The sequence below is a fragment of the Triturus cristatus genome, chromosome 7, assembly GCF_964204655.1.
Source record: "Triturus cristatus chromosome 7, aTriCri1.1, whole genome shotgun sequence".
Lineage (NCBI taxonomy): Eukaryota > Metazoa > Chordata > Amphibia > Caudata > Salamandridae > Triturus > Triturus cristatus.
The window spans coordinates 342,081,307-342,106,633 of record NC_140590.1 but is presented as its reverse complement, the minus strand read 5'-3'; the positions used below and the strand labels follow the sequence as shown (position 1 = coordinate 342,106,633).

Here is a 25,327-nt window from a genome sequence, read left to right as displayed (position 1 = left end):
TTGTGGTAAGCCAGTAATGTAGCGGAAAAACGGCTGTTAGGGATATTAAAGCATCAAAACCCCAGAGCTCTGCCCCATACAGGACCGAGTTTAGGGCCTTTGCCTCATATACTTGTAACGCTGGTTTAACCGGTTTAGTAAGGGATTTTTTATGCTCTTTGACCAGCGCTCCCGTAATCTGGGTGAGTTTCAACGTGGACAATTCTAAATGTCTGTTCCACCGATTATTGTGGGACACATGAATGCCCAAGTAGGTGAAGTTTGTTACCTCCTCCAGAATTTGGCCGTTCATTATGAGCTTACCAGTTCTATAACTTGGGTGTGGGTTGAATGTCATAAGCTTAGTCTTTGACACATTGACCTCCAATCCATGATCTTTGCAAAAATTTTCAAAAATTGACAGAGCCCTTTGCATGCCGCACGGGGTTTTAGACACTATAAGGGTGTCGTCGGCAAACATTAGTATTGGTATAGGGGCTCCTGCCAACTTTGGAGCGTCGGTGTTAGCTTGCAGCATGTAATCAACTACTCCGTTAATGTACAAGGAAAAAAGTGTTGGGGCCATGGCGCATCCTTGACGCACCCCTCGCTCAACAGGAAACTCGGGGGTTGTTTCCCCCGGGCCGCCCCATTGTATTTTTGCGAAGTTAGGCTCGTGCAGTCTCCTGATTAGAGTCAAGAGCTCCAGGGGTAGACCAAGCTTTTCGAGAACTCTCCAGAGTTGCTCTCGGGGGACAAGGTCAAAGGCAGCTCTTAGATCAACAAAAGTGACGTAGAGACTGCCTTTGCCTAGCTCGACAACCTTCCAGAGCAATTGCTTAAAGCGAAACACCTGATCCACGGTGCTGGTGAATTTGCGAAAGCCCGCTTGGAGACTAGAAAGGATCTTGTTAGCTTCAATCCAAATGAGTACCTCATTCAGTACCATCCTCCCAATGACTTTTTGGATTGTGTCGATTAGGCTGATGGGCCTGTAGTTCCCTGGGAGGGTTTTATCACCCTTTTTATATATTGGGATTATGATAGCACCCCCCCCAGGATTTAGGTACTGGGGCACCTTCAGCCACAGCATTCGCAATTGAAGTGATATACTTGCTCCAGGGAGCTTAGTTGTCAAGGAAAAGATCAGATGGAACGCCGTCCAAACCAGGGGCCCGCCCTGCCGCTACACAAGACAAAGCGGCTAAAGCATCATTAGAACTAAAGGGCCCGGGCAAATAAAAGACATATGGAATTGAGCCCGAATTTCTATAATGTGGGTCACGTGCATATTGGGGTTTAAAATACGCCAACCAATCTTCTTGAGTGACGTAGTTTGAGGGGTTTTCAGGCAAGCCCCCTCTGCCCCACTTTAACACATTCCAAAACAGTCTGGTGTCCCGGGCATAGCAAGCCTCCTTCAAGTCAAGCCAGAACAATTCGTCCCATTTTCTTTTTGCTTGGGCGAGGCTTTTCTTATAAGCAGATCTAGCATATTGAATAAGAGGAATACTCCTACTAGAGAGGGCTTGAGCCAAAGTGCCTCTTGCACTTTTGCATTGTTTGTCATACCACCTAGGTTGCTTAGACGGTGGCATGGTGCCCTTTCTTGATTGCGTGAAGAAGAAGGCACGTAGACCCTCAAAAAATGACTCCTGTATTCCAATTGCTTGCACATTTTGGTCTTGAGTTTTCAAAATTTCCTCGAGGTTCGCATTGATTGCAGAGAGATTAGTATTGATACGGGCCATTACTGAGGTATTAGACTTTACTGAGGTCCATTTTAGCCTCCGCATATCGTTTGTTGGCACACACATCGGGGGAGCCAAGGTAGGTTCTTTGGTCAATGAGCGGGGTTTGCCCCACCATCTATGAGAAACACAAATGGGGTTGTGGTCACTCTCTAATCTAGGCATCACCACCATATCTATAGGATGGCACCACAGCCTCAAGGAGCAAAGGACATAATCAATCCTGCTAGCTGAACGGCCGTTATCAAAGGTGGGTGCTCCCAGCTTGTCTCCTTTTGTTCTTCCGTTCAGTGCCCGTAGGCCACTTTCAAGGCAGAGTGCGTTTACCTGAACTGCTACCATAGTCCACCTTTTAATAGGGGGTAGCAAGAGTACCGGGATACCCCATTGACGGTCCTCATCGGGGTCGAAACCCCATTCGGAGTCTGAATCTAGAAGGGGTTCGAAAGTAACATTAAAGTCCCCGGCTACGATCAAGTCCCTGTTGCACGATTTAGATTCTATAAGTGTAGATAAAATGTCCAACTCCCTTGACTTTTTCCCTTTCGTTCCCCGAAGATAGATGTTATAAATATCCAAAGTGCCCTTGTGATCGAAAGTTAGTCTCACTAATTGAATATCCAGGGATCCAGTGTCGATCACAACAGCGCGTGAAAATAAATCCTGGCGAGCCCAAATAATTAGTCCACCAGAAGGACGGCCCATTCAGGTGAGTCAAATTTAGTCTTAATGCCAGCCAAATTCCAGGACAAGAGGGTGCCAGAGTAGTTACTAGGTCGTGTGGTGTCGTGCACAATAGTCTGTCTAAGTGCATTTGCCCTCTCACTCAGCGCGGGTGGACACGGCGATAGGGCTCTGGGTGATGTGTGAGGTCCTGGCGGGGCCAGAGAAGTAACCGCCTGGGCATCTATGGAAATTCTATCGTTTGCCCTCAGTGTCTTAAGAGGTAAGGTGATTGTCATACTATGGAGTTGTCATTGACAAAAATCTTGGGTGTAAAAATAGTTCAGGTTGTGGGCCTCTATACCAGATCTAGGGCCGTAGGGTATGTGGTCAGTAATGAACCTAGAAAGACGTGGGTCTTTGAAATTGACAATGATGCAATCTCCCTGGATATTTTTAGGTTGAGAGCCTATCCATTGGACCCTTCTAACGAAAAGAATCTGACCATTCAATTCGTTCGGGATTGGTCTATGGATGTTAAGCCAGTGACTTACTTTATTTTTTAGTTGCTCAAAAGATTCATTTTTATTAGTGGGAAGTTCAGGGACGCCCGTTAATATCACAACATAGGGAAAGGATTCTAGTGGTAGATGTATTTGGGTCGAGAGTGTGCTGGGTGCATTACCTGGGAGGGCTATATCAACTGTCGTGCTCGGGTTTTCTAAATTCATAGTGTTAGTGCCCATGGGTGCTTTGCTTGGCCGGCCCTCCCGCCTCGGATGCTGATTATTTTGTTGAACTCCCTCCCGCCTTAGAGGTTGTTGGGTATTTGGAGGTGGCATAGTTGGATCCATGCCTAAACCAGTACCCGTAGTAGTTAGAACAGGGGCGGGAGGTATGCCAAGTAAGGATGGGGCAGCAAAGGTAAAGTTTGCTTCATGGGTGCAATTAGTTTTAGATATATCCCTTGTGCACTGTTTAACAACATTCTTTAGCGAACAAAAATTATCCAGGATAGATTGTTCCAATTTATCAACTTTTGTTGCCACCTTTTCGATCCTTTCCAATAATGGGGAAATTAGGGATCGAACAATTCGTTCTAACTGAGAGACTATGTTGCTAGTATCAGATGAAAGGGGCACGTGTGTACTGGAATCGTTCGTGGAGGGATGGACGCTAGTGCTTGAGATGTCGGGAGGTACCGTGTTTTTAGATGCTTTGGGTATTTTCGCCAGCCTGCCGCCATCCATGGCCCCACCCCTTTTCCTTTTCTGAATGGCTGATCTGGAAGATGTAAATGATCTAGCCCCTGCTCTAGTCTGGGGTCGGGGAGCATGGGGGACGTTGGGCACGGGTGTAGGTACAGCCTCCTCCTCTTGCACTACATCCGTCATAACTGCGAGATCTATCGACCTCCCGAGTGAAGATGACAGTCGCTGAGGGGAATCAGACGTTGAAAGTGGTGTTACCTCCCCCCGCAGCTGCTCTCTAAGAATATTTGGGGACTTTACAAGAGCTAGCGGGCCCAATGATGAACGCCTGTCAAGCAAGGGATCAATCGAAAGGCGTCTTTCAGTAATGGCTATTTCATGTTCCAATACCGAGACAGCGCGAGTAATAAATTGGTCCATAGTCCCAGCCACTGTGGAGGGGGCTTTGAGACGCCTCCCCTTTCCAGCCATTTAACACAGGACCCAACAGGGCAATGAGCAGCGACAGTGAAAAATTGCACAAGTGACAATAATCCGGGAGCTGTAACAGCAACAACTTACTTTTAGAACGTAAATGTCAAGGGGAGAGCCCAGCCCGGCCTGGTCGGCCCCGGACGGCCCCAGACGGCCCGCCCTTAGTCCGGGCTTCGTCCAGCGCCCGCCCGCACGCGTCCCGCGACGCGGAAGGAGCGGCATTCTTTTGAGCGCCTCCGGGCGCTTTGGTGACGTCGAAGGGCGCCTGGGAGATGTGGTCTCCCCTCGCCAGGGCCGCGAGGTGATGTGGCGGCAGCAGCTACGGCAGAGGGACACACAGCAGAGCACCAGCGGAACTTAGGTGAGCGGATGAGGGCAGGGCACCAGCAGCTTCCCCTTTGCAAGTTCAGGCTCCCAAAAATGTCAGGGCTCTAGATTCAAACTTCCCGCTCCACCGAAGGAGCGGCGTTCTTTTGAGCGCCTCCGGGCGCTTTGGTGACGTCGAAGAGAGCTAGGGCGCCTGGGAGATGTGGTCTCCCCTCGCCAGGGCCGCGAGATGATGTGGCGGCAGCAGCTACGGCAGAGGGACACACAGCAGAGCACCAGCGGAACTTAGGTGAGCGGATGAGGGCAGGGCACCAGCAGCTTCCCCTTTGCAAGTTCAGGCTCCCAAAAATGTCAGGGCTCTAGATTCAAACTTCCCCTAATAATTAATTGATTGATGTGATGGTACTAAACCAACCTTATTAACAAAGAAAATACACGTGGGAATGCATTTGCATGGCTAAAGTTAATAGGTGAACTAAGTTGTACGCATATTAAAACGATAAGTGTTGCTTGAGCAGTGTTAATGTGATTTGCGCTTAAATAAACCAGCATTAACGGCTTTGAGTGTTGGATATGGCTAGATAAATACACATAAGGGTATTAGCAAGGGAATAACACTGTTTTAATCATTTCTATGTATTAATTACGATTTTGTGTTTCTTTGCTTAAAGTTGACTATTCTGGCCTACCAAAAGATGGCCGCCGACTGAAACCTAACTAAAGTACATGACTTCATCATTTGAACAATGGAGAAAGGCGCCTGCACTGACTTCGTTCGTGTCCCTTGTGTGACCTGTCAGACCATGCCCATGAAGACTACCCTGGGCGAGGTGCCAATGTCCCTGAACCTGAACTTGATGTTGCAAAATGCAAATGAACTGCCGAAAAACTCTACCGGTTACCAATGAAAAGATACAATTTGTACCTGGGAACAGTCTTTCCCATACGCCTGAAAATATACTTCTTCCACATGATAAAATCAGAAAAAGTGTACTAATGTATTGAGATGTATTTGAATCCAGCCAATCCCTTGCCTGGGAATTGAGAACATGTTACGGTTATATGTAAATTTTTTGTGTCTCTGGGATTACAGAATACTCTCTCCCCCCCTTGTTTCTGAATCCCATCCCCCTCTTTTTAATCACCACCTTGGTCCTGACGAAGCGCTAGGATCCATTAGGGACCGGCAACAGCGCGAAACATGTTGACCACCACCTGTACCCCCTCTCTCTCACTTTAAACCCTCACTCTTACGGGTCGAGAGCAGTGGGACGTATTTACAGCTTTTTTCCCCCACTCAGAATGTTTATATAACATTATCCCCCGTTATTTTTAGCAGACCTCCTGGGCCCACCAATAAATAGTTAGGGCACCATTAGGTCTTTTTAGTCTCACCACCACCCCCCTCCCCACACACCCACACGCACAACTACGGCGACTCCACCAAAAGATCTCCGATAGAGAGCCCTTTCTAGGGCCCGTGAGGGACTGCAGCGCCACCCCCACGAGGAGCACAGCCCGAGGAGCACAGCCCGATGATGATGCTTTGCACCCGCAAGGGTGTGTGAGGGCACTTCTAGTACCATCCAGGAGTCTCTAGTCTCCATCACACTACCACTTTCCAATCCTGTCTGAGACACCTTGTCATCCCCCCCTTTTTCCCCTTTTCTCTTGCATAGTAGACCATACTGGCATATATATTTCTTTAGGAACTGTTACCTTACTTTGCATGCGATGTAAGTATGCACCAGTTCTTTATGATTTTTTTAATGTTATTAGAAGATGAATTGTGAGTGGTTACACAAATGAGTGCAGTGTTTTCTTTCTTTGTACTGGTTTCCAGCAATGCCTCTACTCTACTCTTGTTCTCCTTACAGGCTGAATTTTTTTGTTTACAAAAGAAGGGAGATAAGTATTCTCCCCATTGTTGTTATTACTATTGTCACAAAGGTTACAGCTTTCTGTGCCTTCAACACTAATATACAGGTCAAAGTTTGGTCAACACCAGGGAGGGAATATTTGTTGTGCCCTGGCAAAAGCCCAGGACCTTTTTTGGCCATTCATTTTTGGGCTGAAACATGTTGGCAGTCTATTAGGGTCATAGGACCATAACCTCCAAGAAGACCCTTCTTAAGCTTTTTTAACATCCACTACATCCCATTGAATAAAAGGGATACCTGGAGTTTGTAGTTGGATTTTTATCTTTAAGTCCCCCTGACCTACATCTCTTAAGAGCTCCCTGAAATACGGTTGAACCCACCCTGACCTTTAGGAGTCAGGGTGAACCAGATGATGAAGCATGACACCAATAGGGTGTGCGAGGGTTAAATAACAAAAAGGATTTGCTTCTTTTCCGCATTTTGCGGTACACGCCACATAAGGATTTAAGTAGTTTAAAGAGCCTCTTTGAGTCTGTATACAATATTGTGAGTATAGTTTAAGTTGGGAGGAGGTATCCACACCCTCACCTCTCTCACCCCTTCTTTTGGACAGTGGGGGGCTCTCCACTGCCATCTGTGGGTAAGACGGCGTGAAACAACTCCCTTCATTCTGAGACATTCCTCATCATACCAGGTAACCCATTTTCTCCTCTTCCTTCCATCCAACAAAGCGCTGCGGGACCAATGAGCTTAAACCACAAAGCCTTCAGCTCCTTTGCCATACCATTGTAAGCAGCTAGAATGACACCTTTACCATCATAAGGGGAGTTCAGAGTTGTGGAACTATACTTAATCATTATATTCTTTAACAATGGGAGTTCTTGTGAATATTTCTCCCTACTCCACCTTATTCTCTTTTAACTATTGGATGCAACAATAACATGCTTGTAACTCCCCTCCACTGAACTATATACACATCGGCTCCCCACCTCAGGCCTGATTCCAAGCAAAGTACCTGAGGGTCATGATCACTCTTCAGTCTCCTGACAACAGTCATATCGCACACACATTCCCAACCCTCTATATTAATTAGGATATAGTCAATAATAGACAAACTTCTCCCATTATTAAAAGTTGCCCTTGCAGTGCTATCGGAAGGGGTTGGGACATTAATAAAGCGCAGATGGTAATTTTTCAGGAGCTCAGAGAATGCGCCTCCCTTCTTGGCGGATTTAAAATTGCTCATGGATAACTCGGGAATACCTAAACTATGGTCTTCCAATATGACTTCATCATTGATAATAGCATCCAACGTGTGTGTGCTAAGATCTATACAAATCAGTAACACATACTTCGCCCCTTTGCCCTCTCCAATTACCTTGCCAATAGCCTCGTCCTCCCGAATACGGTCGACGCAAGATACAAAATTCCTCCAGATTGCATGAACCTCTGGGGACCACCCCGGTGAAATATAAACATTCACAATGTCAATCACCCCACTTTCTGTGCCCGTGAGCCAAATTCTCACTTTAGAAGACAATTCAGCTGACCCATGTTGCGCTATCCTGTATTCCAGCTTGTAGACACCCACACAGTGAGCCCTCCAAGGACGGATAACCTTACTGTTGCTATCAAGAAACCTATTAACGACAGCCAATTGCCTCAAGGGCCCATGTTTCTTGGAAGCAGCGTATGTCATATTGTGCAACAAACTTCAGCCAGTCCTCATCCTCTATTTTCCTAACCGAGCGCTATATTCCATGATAGTACATACAAATAGTCATTTCTAGACTTGCTCGTAATACTGGCAGGCTCAGTAGGACACAAAGTAGCAGACTCGTGGGACAGGCTCTTCCATAGTCTATGAGTCGTATCTAGATAGTTTCCAGATTTAGGGGCATATGCATCAACATTAGCATTTGCGATTCCTTATTAGCAAAAAATAAGGAATCGCTAATAAGGAATAGCAAAAGGCTATGCATGTAGGAATCGCTATTCAAATAGCGATTCCTTAACATTCCTTATTACCGAATCGGTAATACCGAATCGGTAATAAGGAATACCTACCCATTCATTCCTATGGGCTTGGAGGCCCATAGGAATGAATGTAAAGCCATTCTGTATTAGCGATTCGGTATTACCGAATCGCTAATAGCTGGAGCACTTTCAAGGGTGCCAGGGTGTCAAAAGGACACCCTGTTGCACCCCTGAAAATGATATGTGCACATATGTTGCACACACACATGCTCTAAGGGCATGTGTGTGCGCAACATGAAACTTTGAAAAATGCACAAAAGTGCATTTTTCAAAGTTTTTGCAAATTACCATGCAGTTCATCTTCATGGTAATTTGCTCCCCTTATTAGCGAAATCGCTAATTTTTTAACTTTGATGCATTGCATTTAAGGAATCTCACTTTGGGATTCCTTAAATGCAATCGCTATTTAAGGAATCGGTATTTAAGGAATCCCTATTTAAAGAATCGCTATTTAAGGATTCCTTAAATACCGATTTCTGCTTTTGGGTTGATGCATTGGGATTGGGTATTTTTTACTTAATACCGGGAGCTAATAAGGATTCGGTATTTTACCGACTGGATTTTGGCTTGATGCATAAGGGTGAATGTTGCCAGCGCATCCAATTCACGGACTGCCTCCTCTTTTATTTTGTGTAAAGGGGATTTTTTTTTTAAACTTTGCCTACTTTAGTCCAAACCTAATGCAGTATCCAAGGTCCATTAACTGGCAAAAATGATCGTTAAGCCAGCTTTTTCTTTCCATAATACGTAAAGCGGTTTTACCTCTGAAAGCTACAGGATTTATTCAGTGTAAAAATGCAGCAAAACAATGACATGCTTGCTGACGATTGCAACTCATTTAATTTGTAAAATTGTACATGCCAGTGCCCGGATACTGGATACGATGACGCTTAACACTCTTCCCTTGCCCCCCGCATGAACAGTAGGAAAATTGCAGCGTTTCAATTAGAAATAATTAACCGAAGATTTCGCTTCCCCGTCCCGGCCGTGCTTATCACGCAAACCCGGGGATTGAGAGGCGGCACTAGGCCGCGCCCCCTTCGTTCTTAGAAGAAGCACAGCTTAATCAGGCCCGGAGAAACGTGAAGGCGCCGCACTCAGGTGACGAAAAAAGACGGCGTCAGAAACCCTAAAATTATAAATAACCGGCGACACCTCCCCCTTACACCAGCGTTTCCGAAACTGGGGGCACCCGAAAGTCGGGGCGTTTTGTAAACGTGTCTGTTTCTTTCATGCGGTTTTACGATTTTTTTTTTTGTGGAAAAGTTTTGAGAATCTCTGCTTCCACGTCACCAACGGCTTCCTCCAGTTCTCCGGGATAATACAAAAAATATTGTACAAAAAAAGCATGTAGAGTTCGATATAAAAAAACAAGCAAATACATCTCAACACAATTACATTATTAATAAATAATGCGCATTCTCTCCGCTGCCTTCGGAAAACATGACTTTACGTTTTAATTTTAACTATATACAAGCACAACACAACCGCCTCTGCCTTTCACAACTTTACAAAAGTAACAACGTGGACATAAACAAACACGCCTCCTTTTCCATACAGGTCTAAGATTTATTATTTTTTGGAACGGCTTAGATTTGTCAGTAAATAAAATATCAATACATTCCTTTCTATCGAAATATTTGTAAGTTTAAATTAAAATTCTCCCCTTGAAGTTAAGTCCAACTATAATGTATCACCCTGAACGTTTAATCACCTTCTGTTTATTTAAAAACGTGAACCACATTTAGTTGCAATTTAAACCTACAGCTGTTTAACTAAGTTTAAAAGACTAGAGCTATGAATATTTACGATATGTTTCGTTTTCTAGAAAACAAAAGGATATTGCTCCAAACTCCTCCCCCACAAAACATTTCAATGTGGTTTACTAGCAACATGTCGGGAGCTCCTGCTGTAATTCTGCTCCAGCAATGATTACAGCGGATCAGCTGTTTACCATTTGACTTTCAACGATTTGCACAGGTCTATCGGAGTTGCTCGAGTTTCTTACCAGCACAGGACCTGGTCTTCCAGATCTTCATCAAGAGGATGATAATAGCCAGAAGGTGGGAAATGTCCCCCAGAAATCTGAACACATTCATGGTGGGTACGGGTGGGATGTAATGCAAAAAGAACCACTGCCGACGGAGGAGCGCAAGGATATACGATCGTGTCCTGGGAGAGACGCGTAGCCGGGCAGCAGCCCTGTATTCAGGGGAGGTTGGAGTGTACTGCGCGCTCTAGGCCTTGGGTGTGTGAAAAAGGAGGAAGGGAAGGATTTCTGAGAAGGGAGGAGGGACTGTGTTCACTCCCCCTGCTGGACTGTGTCTGAATTTCAGGCGAACGAATATATAGAAGCAGGCACACGCCATCTAATATTACTTGAGAAGGAAGCAGTAAAAACAGATAACACTTTTAATACATGACTGTTTAATTTACTTACGTATTCGTTTAGTTAATTTTCTATTGATCTAATAATTGCTGACATTGTAAATACAATCAACGCCTTAACACATAAGCAACTAATTATTTTTAAACAAGAAAACACCTGTTCATATTTATTTCATTATCAATACTCTCACAAACCCAGGAGAGCATCTGCCGGGTGAAATGGTTCATCTTGGGAATTGGCACTGTCTACATCAATGGATGAAGGTGTGTGCAGGATATTTCAGAGGTTTCTGTCAAGTTATTTTCCTCCGATTTTACTATTCTGGGTTATAATCTGGCTGTGAGCCATATTTTTCATGTGTAGCATTGGTGTGGTGAGGGAGTGAGCCTCCTATAGAGGAGGAGTGGGATGTTGTAGAGGGCGTCTCTTGCCCATTATTTGCTGCACCATCAGCTCATACGTCCTTACTTGCTATGTCCTGCCCGTTGCTCTAGTGGTTCTCACCTTCATGCACGTCATTAGCTGGTTCCCCTTCTGCTGCCTGTATCACAGGTGCTCATTCATTTCCGGATATAACTTCTTGTGCATGGGACTCAAAATTCTAATGCCTCCTCCTCCTTTTCATCCTCTAGTTTCTCTGGCATAATTTGTGGAAAAAATAAACAGGAAGCTGAGCAGCAGGGGTACGAGCCTCAACCATGTTCCCAATGCTGATTTGTAAAAGAATCAGTGCTTGTGCCCAAAGCTGTGCTCAGCAGCCTACGTCCTGTGCTATTAAATGTCAGCATGCCATATACCAAGGCTGCGTAGATTTAATTCCACCTAACGCTTCTTAATACCCTACAAGACTCCCCCCTGCCCCTTTATCTGACTCTTGCAGGTTCCTGCTTTCTCCCTTTGTGAAATTTTTCTGTCTTTCTCTTCCTTTGTCTTTAAACGTTGTGTGTTTTGCCCTGTCTTGCTCTTGCTAAATGTCTGATGCAGAAAAATAAGTTACTGTCCCAAAAAATGAGTGCCAGTGGACCTCACCAGCAACCACAAGCCCAAATTAAGTACTGCCTGTACCTCTAGTGGATAAGACTCCCAACACAAGAAACAAGTTCACCACCTGCATGTAAGAAAGCCAACTGTCTCAAGCTCAACACTGACGAGACAAAAGTAGTGATCTTCAGCAAGAACACATCACCATGGGACTCCAACTGGCTGCCAGCCATACCGTGACCCACACCCAGCACCCACGCCAGGAATCTCTGAATAATCATCAACAGCAAACTGAAAATGACCCCACAAGTCAATGCTGTCCTTGCGCCCTGCTTTCACACCATGAAGATGCTGAGGAAGATCTTCAAATTGCTCCCAAACAACACTAGAAAAACTGTCGCGCACACCCTAGTCCACAGGCAAGTCGGACTACCGGAAAACCTTCTACCCTGGGATCACCAAGCAACTCTCTAGAACACTACAAACCATCCAGAACTCAGCAGCCAGACACATGCTCAACCTCACACACAAAATATTGAATCACACCACACCTCAACGAGCTCCATTTACTCCTGATACACAAATGGGCTAATTTCCAACTCCTCAAATTCACAGTCAAGGCACTTCAGACTTCCACACTCACATTCAAGGCCCCACATACCTGAACAGTCACATCTCCTTCCACCAATCGCCCAGAGACCTCCCCTCCGCAGGACTCCTACTCGCAAATATCTCGCTCATAAACAGTAAAAGATCAGGAGGACACGCCCAGTCTAAATCAGAGTCTCCTCCTCTCTTCTTGAATTTCACAAGGAGCTGAAGATCTGGCTTTTCAATTAACCAACCAACCACAGGCAGGGCTAGGCACACACATAATACCCTCACGGGTGATATTGTGCTTTACAAATAAACATAGCTGATCATAATATAATTTGGTATTTCAGTCCCTTATGGGTCTCTTTCCTGATCTGCATTTGATACCTTGTTTGCTTTTGTTGGGGCCTTGTGGCAGTTTAGTAAAACTGGCTATTGATCAGCCTCTACCTCAGTGTTTCCCAAACTGGGGTCCGAGGACCCCCAGGTGTCCGTGGCACATTCCCAGGGGGTCCTCAGCCATCAATTTTAAAAGCACTGCAAGGTTCTTTGTGAAATTAGCAGTTTTCGAACAACTATAAAAGTGTCAAAAAAATGCCAGTGATTAATGTACCTGCTGGAGAGAGATGAGAGTTTTGTCCAGTGGCAGCTTTGACTTATCTAATGTGACACAGAGAGTTAATATGCCTACTGCAAAGAACGTGTACAATGCATTTTAAAAAACAGTATTTTATGTGCATAGGTCAATGGGTTACTGATTTTGTCACAGGGATTCTTTCGTCACTGCAAATTATAAGGGGCAATCATAATCTAGCAGTGTCCTATAAACGTTCATCAAAGAGCTGCTTGCAAACTGCATGGTAAAAGTTAGCAACATATGTTTATTCCCAGTCTATCATTATCCTGATGCTGCTATGTTCCCACTTCCTGCACATGAACAATTTTGTAATGCTGTTTTGTCACTTCTATGTGTGCTGCCTAATGCAGCACACATGGAAGTTACAAAACGTCATTTTTATTAAAGATTGTTTATGTGCAGGAAGGGTCACCTTTCTGAACATAAACAATCAAAGGTGTTTTACTTTTTCCGTTGGAAAAAGCAAAAACGAGGAGAAATAAGGCATTTCTCCTCATTTTGCAAAGTTAAGACCAGGTTTTTGATGGTCTTAATTTGTGTGCTGTCTCCTATTTAAGCTGACCTTGTAAATAGAGGGCAGCGTCAAAATCAATGGGTGTTGGAGTGAAACGCCCACTGTAACTTCCACTGCCCACCTTTTTCACGCTAAGCATTGCGTGATAGGGGTCCTATTTACAAGGCAGCGTTAAGCTACAATAAGTGGCTTAACGCTGCCTTGTAAATAAGGCGAAGCCCCTATTGCCACAGGAACATCGCTAAAAGTGACGTTCCCATGGCAATAGGGACTTGTAAATATGCCCCTGAAATCCTTAGTAATTCGAGTATTTGTTTTGTGTGCACACGTGTTTTTATTTTTTTTTAATTACTGTTTTAATGTTTGAAATTTAAATCCTACAAATTGCTTGGGGGTCCCCGGCTTTCAGTGGTGACTCAATAGGGGTCCTCAGGAGTCAAAAGTTTGGGAACCACTGCTCTACCTTGCTTTTAGGATTCTCTAATGTTTTTCTGAGATTATTTAAGCTCTCTACGTCAAACGTACCTTCTTCCGGAAAGGATTTATTTCCATCCTCATTAGTGAGTTCAACCCTCTGTTCTATAAACTTTTTCCAGACTGGTGGTACATAGTATGGGTGGGAGTCCCTTTAGCTGATTTTGATTTTTTTTCATCCTCGATTCCTTGACTATACCTTCATTCATGCTCAATATGATGTCTGCCAGGCTTGTGCCCCAGCTCAATTGTGGAGGAGGTAGAAGGGCTAGGATGGGGCTAACCGCTCCTTGAAGGCAGGTAGTGGAGTTTTTCCACTTGTCTGATAACCCCCTTGCTTTCAAAGTTCCACCAGTCACAGTCTGCTGAGGGTGTCAGTGGTTTGGGTGTGGATGGGTGGGCGTCCTTTCTTTCACACATTTATCTGCTAGAAACTGTGCTAAGGTTCTATGCACTCAGTTGCCTTCATCCCCTTTCCCACACTCTTTCTACCGTGGATCACATATAAACGTCTGACTCTGAGTGTTCTGGCATTATACCCATACCTACCCAAACCGGTTTATCTTGTAGTCATCTACCCAGACGCCAATTTTCAAAATACAGTCAGTAAACGCAATTAGACTACTCCTGTGATACATTTTCAATGCATGATAGAGCTGTCTAACCTGATCTTTGAGTCGTGTGCTGGTCATCCTGTCACAACCTTTGCAACGGAGGCTGATGGACAGCAAAGTTAATTCCGCCTTCTCCCTTTCTGAATGTAAATGTAAATGTTGTAGATTTGTAAAGCGCACAGCTGCCCCAGCAACGGGGCGTCCCGGCGCTGTAGACCGCTGGGGAACCCATCCTGGCTATCCCTGTGAGATGGTCCCTTTCTGGGTATCTCCACGGTGAAACCAGGCATCCTCGGCGTCTGTGGGGGGCCGTTGTAGAGATGAGGCAAGCTTAATGCCCAGAGTTGCCGAGTGTTTTCCTGGTTAGAGTAGGTACCGAGGCGAGAATTATCGAGTCCGTTTTGACCCTGGTCCACGACCCTGCCACGTCGGGAATTGAACCCTGGTCCCTGGCCGATTCTCTGCTTACGGGTCTGCCACCTCTAACTAGTGAGCCACACCTCTCCACCCTACTTTCTGTATCACACTCCAGGAAAGTAGAGAAAACATGAGTCTAAAAATGGGAAGAGGAGGTGTGGGATTAGAGAGAGACAGGACACTTATTTCCAGCAGGATGGTTGGTACAAGACCAGGACTGGGCTCTCTGAGATAGAGAATTAGCACACCTCACAGAGACATAATGCTACTCACTGTCAAGACAAGAGAGAAGATCAGAAGACAGTAAGCATCAGATAATGGAAAGAGAGTTCTTATAACAGGTAAGTACTGTAGAATTACTTAAAGTGGCTTACCCAATGTGAGGTAAGTAGCCCCCAAGCAAACCCAGAAACCTGCAGGAGAACTAAATATGTTGACTGGAATTCTGACTCATAGTCACCAAACCAAAAAAGGGAAATCTGAAGCAAAGTAAAAAATGGGGTTCTAGTTGACTAAGCCAAATCACAGGGAACACGCGGTGCAAGGTCCTATAACAGTAGCTGAGTCAAAATACCAAGATCTGCCCAAAAACAAATACAGTGGTCAATACAAGGAAGCAGAAGAAGGGAGACCAAGGTAACTAACAAAGGGGAAATGTGATGGGATGGAATTATTGGTGCAAAGTAATTTTTCAAGCAATGCAGTCAAAACAACCAATGTTGCCAGACATGGTCTTCTGCATTCACTAACCCTTCATAGGGCTGTGCCCTCTCTGCCCTGGAAGTGATCTACTGGTCCTCTGGTGGCTGGGGCAGCATATTTTAAATGTTTACCTGGATACTGTTGTCCTCCATGTCTGTATCAGGTGCGGCTTCTAGACATGGGCTCAAGCACTTCGCCCTTTATTTTTTAATGGAAGAAGTGGTGAAACTAAATTCAAATTTTTTTTTCAAACATATTTTATTCACTTTGATGCTGTGCATATCAAATCATTTGCATTCGTGGAATGTATAACAGTTCTTTACATGAGTAACAAATTAGTCCAATTTTTGCAGTTCGTACATTTATAGTTTAGAAATAAACATGGTTTCAGTGTAGGCACACATACTTCTGTTCACCTTATCATTATATAGGCACTTTGGATCGTGTTATTTATGAGCAACGTGCTCAACTCCAGCCCCCTCCGCCCTGTAAAACTAAAAAAAATTTGCTAACGTGGTCCGGGTAACCTGATGTGTGTGTTATTTATTTGTAGGATGAAGGGAAAGAGAAGTAGAAGGGGGAGGGGGAAAGGGAAGGATATCTGGCCAGTTGTTCATAGGCAAAGAATACGCTTTAAAGTAAACCATTATGTGTTATAGGGTGGACCATAGTGTGAACTCCCTCTAATCAGCTGTAATATATGCTTTAAATTGTTCCAGTAGGTGAGCCCATTCCATTGAAATTGTTTTTTCTCTAAGCCCCCTGTATTCCTCCTGCTGTAGTGCTTCTCTTTTTGCTGTGGCCCAACAGATGACTTCCTCACCACATGTTCCCTTCTTCTGGGCTGAGTGGGATTTCCACACTGCGTGAGCAATCTTTTGGCCAATTTCAGAGAAAGATTTGCAAAGCATCGCAATTCCACTGCTTTTTTTGGGAGCCGGGAAAGGCCATTAAGGCATGCTTCGACAGTGTACCAAGATGAGCGTTCGGCCAATTGTGATAGGTCCATAGTAACTTCATTTCAATACCCTTGTAAGGAGAGGCATACCCAAAACATATGAATGAAATCGGTATCAGGTAGATGACAATGAGGACAGTCTGAGGAAGCAGAAGGGTACATTGCCTGCACCTTATGTGGCATTAAGTAGGCCCTATGCAAAATTAAGAGCTGCATGAATTTAAATTGAACATTACAAGAGACTCGTTTGGTATATGCTAGAACCACCGGCCATTCCTTGACTGTGAGAGCCCTAGCCATGTCCGTCTCCCACTTCTGCCTAAGGGAGACCAGGTGGACGTCTAAATGTTCCCTCAGTCGCTGTCTAACCACCTGACCAAGTGGCTTCCATGACCCATAATGTATAGTGCTTGTAATAGTTGAAAGGTGGGGGGGCTCTCATTGCTCCACTAGCCAATGTTGGCGTATGAAGTGTGTTATTGTGGCATGGGTCAAGAACAGTGTGGTAGGTACTGCATGAGTTCGCTCAAACTTGGCGTGGAGCATTAGAATTCCGTCTGTGAACAGGGATCCCACTGTCACAGCTCCAGCTTCCTCCCAAGGCGCCAACATATTGGCTGATAGAACCTGTTGCGGGGTTGGTAAACCACAGAGGGGAATATTTCGGGCATATGGGGGGGGCACATTAGCATATTTCAGCGCTGGTTCCCAATAATGGAGCGCCGTCTGAAGAAGCAAGGGGGCATCGCGCAGTTTCTTGGATTCAGGACAAAGGAGTGATTGTAGTGTTGCGAGCCGTAGCTGTGCAGGTGTATACCCTATTTCAAACAAATTATGGCCTGCTAGCCAATAAGCCAGCCACTGCAATTGTCCGACTAAACAATATGCCTTGAAGTCTGGGGCACCTATACCACCCCTAGCCCTAGGCAACTGCAACTTAGCGAGGCCTATCCTATGCCGCCCCTACCCCCATATCTGATTTGTCAGTAAAGAGCCATGCTGGAATTACCACTGGGATGTTCACTAAGTGATACAGGAGCCTAGGGAACATGACCATCTTGGTCAATGCTAGCCGGCCCGCCGTGGTCAATGGCAAGTTAGTCCAAAAAGCCACCTGCGATTTGAGAGAGTTGATTGTACAGACCAGATTCCCCTCTGATGTATCGCTGGTAGCTCTGTATATTTGGATACCTAAATATTTAAATGTGACCGGTTCCACCTTAAGCTGTGCCGTGCCAAACTGTAATAAAGACAGATTGCAATTACTGTAAAAGTATGTGTAAACCCAATATAGACCCAAATTGAGTCAGCAGAGTAGGATGTAGGTCTAATTGCATATCTTTAAAATATAGTAACCTGTCGTCGGCATAAAGAGACACCGAGTGGATTGCCGGGCTTATAGGTATGCCATATGCCAACATTGTTTTGCGTAAATGTTGGGCAAGGGGCTCCAACGCCAATAAAAGTAGTAGTGGTGAGAGGGAGCAGCCTAACGTGTCCCTCGAAAGATATGATATGCAGGGGAGATGTTGGAACCTGTTTTTGCTTGCGCTGTTGGCCTGGTGTAGAGTAACTTCACCCATCGACAAAAGTTGGGATGTATCCCAAACTTAGCAAGTGTTGCAAGCATATAGGACCAGCTGAGAGTATTGAAAGCCTGCCAGATATCTAAAGAAAGACAGCCTGCATGTGGGAAGTGATCTAGAGATGTATGCATTAATGCGAAGAAGAGACAAATATTCAGGGAGGTACTTCGCCTGGGTATAAAGCCACATTGGTCATTATGTATCAGCCCAGGAAGAAGGAGAAGTAGACGTGATGCTAAAATGTTACTGAGAATTTTGTACTCTTGTAGGACCTGGGGTCTCCAGGCCCTATGGGGCGGTAACGTGACACAAGCGGTCGGGCCACCAAAGGTCTGTGTGTAAAGCAACCATACAACACGCACCTCTCATGAAACGAGGAACACACACAATAAGGGACGCCACACTGTAGAAGTTATGTAAATACTCAAGTTTATCCAAGTAGATCACGTTAGATGCAGTTCATGAGGTAGCAGTACATTTCATAAGCTGATAATACAATTCCTAGCGATGTACATGTCAGTCAGGAGCTATAAATGTTGGTCATACCATAAATGCAATTCATGAAATATCAGTACTGCCTGAGATACAATTAGCATTCACGTAGATGTACCTGCGCGCTTCACTTTCCTGTAGCGCCTTAGGGGGGTGATTATAGCGCTAGGCGCGCTAACCGGTGACGACCTCAGAACGGGGCATCTAGCACAGAGAGCTACTCGTAATCAAGGACATTTAGCACTTCAATATGGAGCATGAATAACAGAGCGCTACTCGTAATCAATAGCAAGTAGCACTTCAATATGGAACATGAATAACAGAGCGCTACTCGTAATCAATAGCACGTAGGACTTCAATATGGAACCTGAATAACAGAGCGCTACTCGTAATCAATAGCACGTAGCACTTCAATATGGAACATGAATAACAGAGCGCTACTCGTAATCAATAGCACGTAGCACTTCAATATGGAACCTGAATAACAGAGGGCTACTCGTAAGCAGTGACATTGAGCATTTCACCACGGAGCATGAATAACATAGCGCTACTCGTAAGCAGTGACATTGAGCATTTCACTACGGGGCATAAATGACATAGCGCTACTCGTACTCAAGGACAGTCAATGCTTCACACGGGCTGTTAGCAGGGAACGCACGGGACTGGCGGAGCGAGTCTCTCGGGCTCCGGTGCAGTTCGTAGGGCACCACACTTCAGTACCGTCAAGGGGGGCACCAGGAAAGGATCCCTCAGCGGGGTCTCTCCGTCGCGATGACAGGGGGGACTCCCACGGAGAGGGGACCCAGGCTCAGGGTGCGGTGTGGCTCCCAACCAGTAGGGGGCGCACCGGGGTCAATCCCAGCCTCCGGGCTTACCTCGATCTCAACGTCGGGAAGGCCGCTCCAGCGATGATGGGGGAACTCGGCCCCGGCCACGCTACCTTCTCACGCAGCTGCGACGGCATTGGCGGGGCCCCGGGCTTCTCCGCGGGCCTCACGACTCTGCAGGGCACTTCTTCCGGCCTCCGGGCCGCGACGGTGAGCGCGCTGGCTTCCACGTCACTGGGGGGTGCTCAAGTTAAGGATGGGTGTTCCGTGCTCAGCGGAGCACGCTGCCGGGGGTCCCAGGCCAGGTCTGGGAGCGCAGGGATCACAGCGCTAATACCTGGTCGATCCCCGGTAGTTCTTCAATCTGCTTTGCATACGGCTTCAGGGGTCAGTCTGGACACGCAGTCTCAGCGCTTAGCATATAAGTTCAGAGTTTGGTCTGGACACGCAGTCTCAGCCTTCAGTTTCTGTTCTCAGCTGTTAGATGAAGTCTTGTTGGCGCAGATGTATCTGGCGCCCTTAAGGGGTTCTTTTACAGGGGGGTAAGGATGGAGAGGGCGACTAGGTCCTTCCTAGTCAGGCTGGGCAGAGGTTCTCTGGGTCCTCCTACTGCTGGGCAAGATCAGTGGGTTTCACAGGGTCCCTCACTCACTTAAGAGGCAGCACCTAAATCCTGTCACTCTCAGAGGCATAAGTCCCTGGCTAGGCCCTACCGCCTACACTCCTGCGTGGATTCTTCCAGCTCTGCTACACCCCACTGGCCAACTCAACTCAAAAAGTTCCCTCCCTCACTTAAGTAGCCCTAGGTCAGGTGACCTCTAGCCAAGGCGGCAAAAATAAAACCCCACCTCCCTTCTAGAAGGTTCCAGCACATTCCAGGAGCTTCCCCACTCTACCTATGGGACAAAAAGGCGGGCTGGTGTCGCAACATTGTTGTGGGGTTCCAGCCAGCTCCTGGCAGCTAGGGTGCTACTATGAAAGACCACTCTGCAGTAGCAGGGGTCTGTGGCAGCCATCTTGGGAGAAGGGAGCACCTGCACCTTAACACTGGTTATTTGTCTAACATGCAGTAAAAACGAAAAAATTCAGGGAAAAAGGGCCAAGTCCAACAACTCTGTATTGAGAATAGATAGGGGCATATAGGAGGAGAGATCCATATGAGGTTTGGCAGGTTTTAATAAGGAAGTCACTATTGCCTCCCCAGTTGTGGGCGGTAGAACTCCTTCCTCTTGTGATGTGTCATACAACTGCAGTAGCTTGGGGACCAACTGTGACGCGAACATGGAGTAGAACTCGATGGGGAGCCCATCTGAGCCCGCTGTTTTATTACAGGTGAGTCCCTTTATTTTTCATGTGTAGCATTGGTGTGGTGAGGGAGTGAGCCTCCTATAGAGGAGGAGTGGGATGTTGTAGAGGGCGTCTCTTGCCCATTATTTGCTGCACCATCAGCTCATACGTCCTTACTTGCTATGTCCTGCCCGTTGCTCTAGTGGTTCTCACCTTCATGCACGTCATTAGCTGGTTCCCCTTCTGCTGCCTGTATCACAGGTGCTCATTCATTTCCGGATATAACTTCTTGTGCATGGGACTCAAAATTCTAATGCCTCCTCCTCCTTTTCATCCTCTAGTTTCTCTGGCATAATTTGTGGAAAAAATAAACAGGAAGCTGAGCAGCAGGGGTACGAGCCTCAACCATGTTCCCAATGCTGATTTGTAAAAGAATCAGTGCTTGTGCCCAAAGCTGTGCTCAGCAGCCTACGTCCTGTGCTATTAAATGTCAGCATGCCATATACCAAGGCTGCGTAGATTTAATTCCACCTAACGCTTCTTAATACCCTACAAGACTCCCCCCTGCCCCTTTATCTGACTCTTGCAGGTTCCTGCTTTCTCCCTTTGTGAAATTTTTCTGTCTTTCTCTTCCTTTGTCTTTAAACTTTGTGTGTTTTGCCCTGTCTTGCTCTTGCTAAATGTCTGATGCAGAAAAATAAGTTACTGTCCCAAAAAATGAGTGCCAGTGGACCTCACCAGCAACCACAAGCCCAAATTAAGTACTGCCTGTACCTCTAGTGGATAAGACTCCCAACACAAGAAACAAGTTCACCACCTGCATGTAAGAAAGCCAACTGTCTCAAGCTCAACACTGACGAGACAAAAGTAGTGATCTTCAGCAAGAACACATCACCATGGGACTCCAACTGGCTGCCAGCCATACCGTGACCCACACCCAGCACCCACGCCAGGAATCTCTGAATAATCATCAACAGCAAACTGAAAATGACCCCACAAGTCAATGCTGTCCTTGCGCCCTGCTTTCACACCATGAAGATGCTGAGGAAGATCTTCAAATGGCTCCCAAACAACACTAGAAAAATTGTCGCGCACACCCTAGTCCACAGGCAAGTCGGACTACCGGAAAACCTTCTACCCTGGGATCACCAAGCAACTCTCTAGAACACTACAAACCATCCAGAACTCAGCAGCCAGACACATGCTCAACCTCACACACAAAATATTGAATCACACCACACCTCAACGAGCTCCATTTACTCCTGATACACAAATGGGCTAATTTCCAACTCCTCAAATTCACAGTCAAGGCACTTCAGACTTCCACACTCACATTCAAGGCCCCACATACCTGAACAGTCACATCTCCTTCCACCAATCGCCCAGAGACCTCCCCTCCGCAGGACTCCTACTCGCAAATATCTCGCTCATAAACAGTAAAAGATCAGGAGGACACGCCCAGTCTAAATCAGAGTCTCCTCCTCTCTTCTTGAATTTCACAAGGAGCTGAAGATCTGGCTTTTCAATTAACCAACCAACCACAGGCAGGGCTAGGCACACACATAATACCCTCACGGGTGATATTGTGCTTTACAAATAAACATAGCTGATCATAATATAATTTGGTATTTCAGTCCCTTATGGGTCTCTTTCCTGATCTGCATTTGATACCTTGTTTGCTTTTGTTGGGGCCTTGTGGCAGTTTAGTAAAACTGGCTATTGATCAGCCTCTACCTCAGTGTTTCCCAAACTGGGGTCCGAGGACCCCCAGGTGTCCGTGGCACATTCCCAGGGGGTCCTCAGCCATCAATTTTAAAAGCACTGCAAGGTTCTTTGTGAAATTAGCAGTTTTCGAACAACTATAAAAGTGTCAAAAAAATGCCAGTGATTAATGTACCTGCTGGAGAGAGATGAGAGTTTTGTCCAGTGGCAGCTTTGACTTATCTAATGTGACACAGAGAGTTAATATGCCTACTGCAAAGAACGTGTACAATGCATTTTAAAAAACAGTATTTTATGTGCATAGGTCAATGGGTTACTGATTTTGTCACAGGGATTCTTTCGTCACTGCAAATTATAAGGGGCAATCATAATCTAGCAGTGTCCTATAAACGGTCATCAAAGAGCTGCTTGCAAACTGCATGGTAAAAGTTAGCAACATATGTTTATTCCCAGTCTATCATTATCCTGATGCTGCTATGTTCCCACTTCCTGCACATGAACAATTTTGTAATGCTGTTTTGTCACTTCTATGTGTGCTGCCTAATGCAGCACACATGGAAGTTACAAAACGTCATTTTTATTAAAGATTGTTTATGTGCAGGAAGGGTCACCTTTCTGAACATAAACAATCAAAGGTGTTTTACTTTTTCCGTTGGAAAAAGCAAAAACGAGGAGAAATAAGGCATTTCTCCTCATTTTGCAAAGTTAAGACCAGGTTTTTGATGGTCTTAATTTGTGTGCTGTCTCCTATTTAAGCTGACCTTGTAAATAGAGGGCAGCGTCAAAATCAATGGGTGTTGGAGTGAAACGCCCACTGTAACTTCCACTGCCCACCTTTTTCACGCTAAGCATTGCGTGATAGGGGTCCTATTTACAAGGCAGCGTTAAGCTACAATAAGTGGCTTAACGCTGCCTTGTAAATAAGGCGAAGCCCCTATTGCCACAGGAACATCGCTAAAAGTGACGTTCCCATGGCAATAGGGACTTGTAAATATGCCCCTGAAATCCTTAGTAATTCGAGTATTTGTTTTGTGTGCACACGTGTTTTTATTTTTTTTTAATTACTGTTTTAATGTTTGAAATTTAAATCCTACAAATTGCTTGGGGGTCCCCGGCTTTCAGTGGTGACTCAATAGGGGTCCTCAGGAGTCAAAAGTTTGGGAACCACTGCTCTACCTTGCTTTTAGGATTCTCTAATGTTTTTCTGAGATTATTTAAGCTCTCTACGTCAAACGTACCTTCTTCCGGAAAGGATTTATTTCCATCCTCATTAGTGAGTTCAACCCTCTGTTCTATAAACTTTTTCCAGACTGGTGGTACATAGTATGGGTGGGAGTCCCTTTAGCTGATTTTGATTTTTTTTCATCCTCGATTCCTTGACTATACCTTCATTCATGCTCAATATGATGTCTGCCAGGCTTGTGCCCCAGCTCAATTGTGGAGGAGGTAGAAGGGCTAGGATGGGGCTAACCGCTCCTTGAAGGCAGGTAGTGGAGTTTTTCCACTTGTCTGATAACCCCCTTGCTTTCAAAGTTCCACCAGTCACAGTCTGCTGAGGGTGTCAGTGGTTTGGGTGTGGATGGGTGGGCGTCCTTTCTTTCACACATTTATCTGCTAGAAACTGTGCTAAGGTTCTATGCACTCAGTTGCCTTCATCCCCTTTCCCACACTCTTTCTACCGTGGATCACATATAAACGTCTGACTCTGAGTGTTCTGGCATTATACCCATACCTACCCAAACCGGTTTATCTTGTAGTCATCTACCCAGACGCCAATTTTCAAAATACAGTCAGTAAACGCAATTAGACTACTCCTGTGATACATTTTCAATGCATGATAGAGCTGTCTAACCTGATCTTTGAGTCGTGTGCTGGTCATCCTGTCACAACCTTTGCAACGGAGGCTGATGGACAGCAAAGTTAATTCCGCCTTCTCCCTTTCTGAATGTAAATGTAAATGTTGTAGATTTGTAAAGCGCACAGCTGCCCCAGCAACGGGGCGTCCCGGCGCTGTAGACCGCTGGGGAACCCATCCTGGCTATCCCTGTGAGATGGTCCCTTTCTGGGTATCTCCACGGTGAAACCAGGCATCCTCGGCGTCTGTGGGGGGCCGTTGTAGAGATGAGGCAAGCTTAATGCCCAGAGTTGCCGAGTGTTTTCCTGGTTAGAGTAGGTACCGAGGCGAGAATTATCGAGTCCGTTTTGACCCTGGTCCACGACACTGCCACGTCGGGAATTGAACCCTGGTCCCTGGCCGATTCTCTGCTTACGGGTCTGCCACCTCTAACTAGTGAGCCACACCTCTCCACCCTACTTTCTGTATCACACTCCAGGAAAGTAGAGAAAACATGAGTCTAAAAATGGGAAGAGGAGGTGTGGGATTAGAGAGAGACAGGACACTTATTTCCAGCAGGATGGTTGGTACAAGACCAGGACTGGGCTCTCTGAGATAGAGAATTAGCACACCTCACCGAGACATAATGCTACTCACTGTCAAGACAAGAGAGAAGATCAGAAGACAGTAAGCATCAGATAATGGAAAGAGAGTTCTTATAACAGGTAAGTACTGTAGAATTACTTAAAGTGGCTTACCCAATGTGAGGTAAGTAGCCCCCAAGCAAACCCAGAAACCTGCAGGAGAACTAAATATGTTGACTGGAATTCTGACTCATAGTCACCAAACCAAAAAAGGGAAATCTGAAGCAAAGTAAAAAATGGGGTTCTAGTTGACTAAGCCAAATCACAGGGAACACGCGGTGCAAGGTCCTATAACAGTAGCTGAGTCAAAATACCAAGATCTGCCCAAAAACA

General features: G+C 45.7%; 1 protein-coding gene across 1 annotated transcript in view; it reads right to left on the bottom strand.

Annotated features, from left to right (window-relative positions):
- Positions 1 to 10,643, bottom strand: part of KDELR1 (KDEL endoplasmic reticulum protein retention receptor 1) — a 166,039-nt gene extending 155,396 nt beyond the window's left edge. The window contains exon 1 of the mRNA XM_085616463.1: positions 10,331 to 10,643. Within this exon, the coding sequence (XP_085472589.1) occupies positions 10,331 to 10,421 (91 nt within the window). The 5' untranslated portion in view covers positions 10,422 to 10,643. The remainder of the gene's footprint in view (positions 1 to 10,330) is intronic.
- Between the last annotated feature and the right edge of the window lie 14,684 nt (positions 10,644 to 25,327).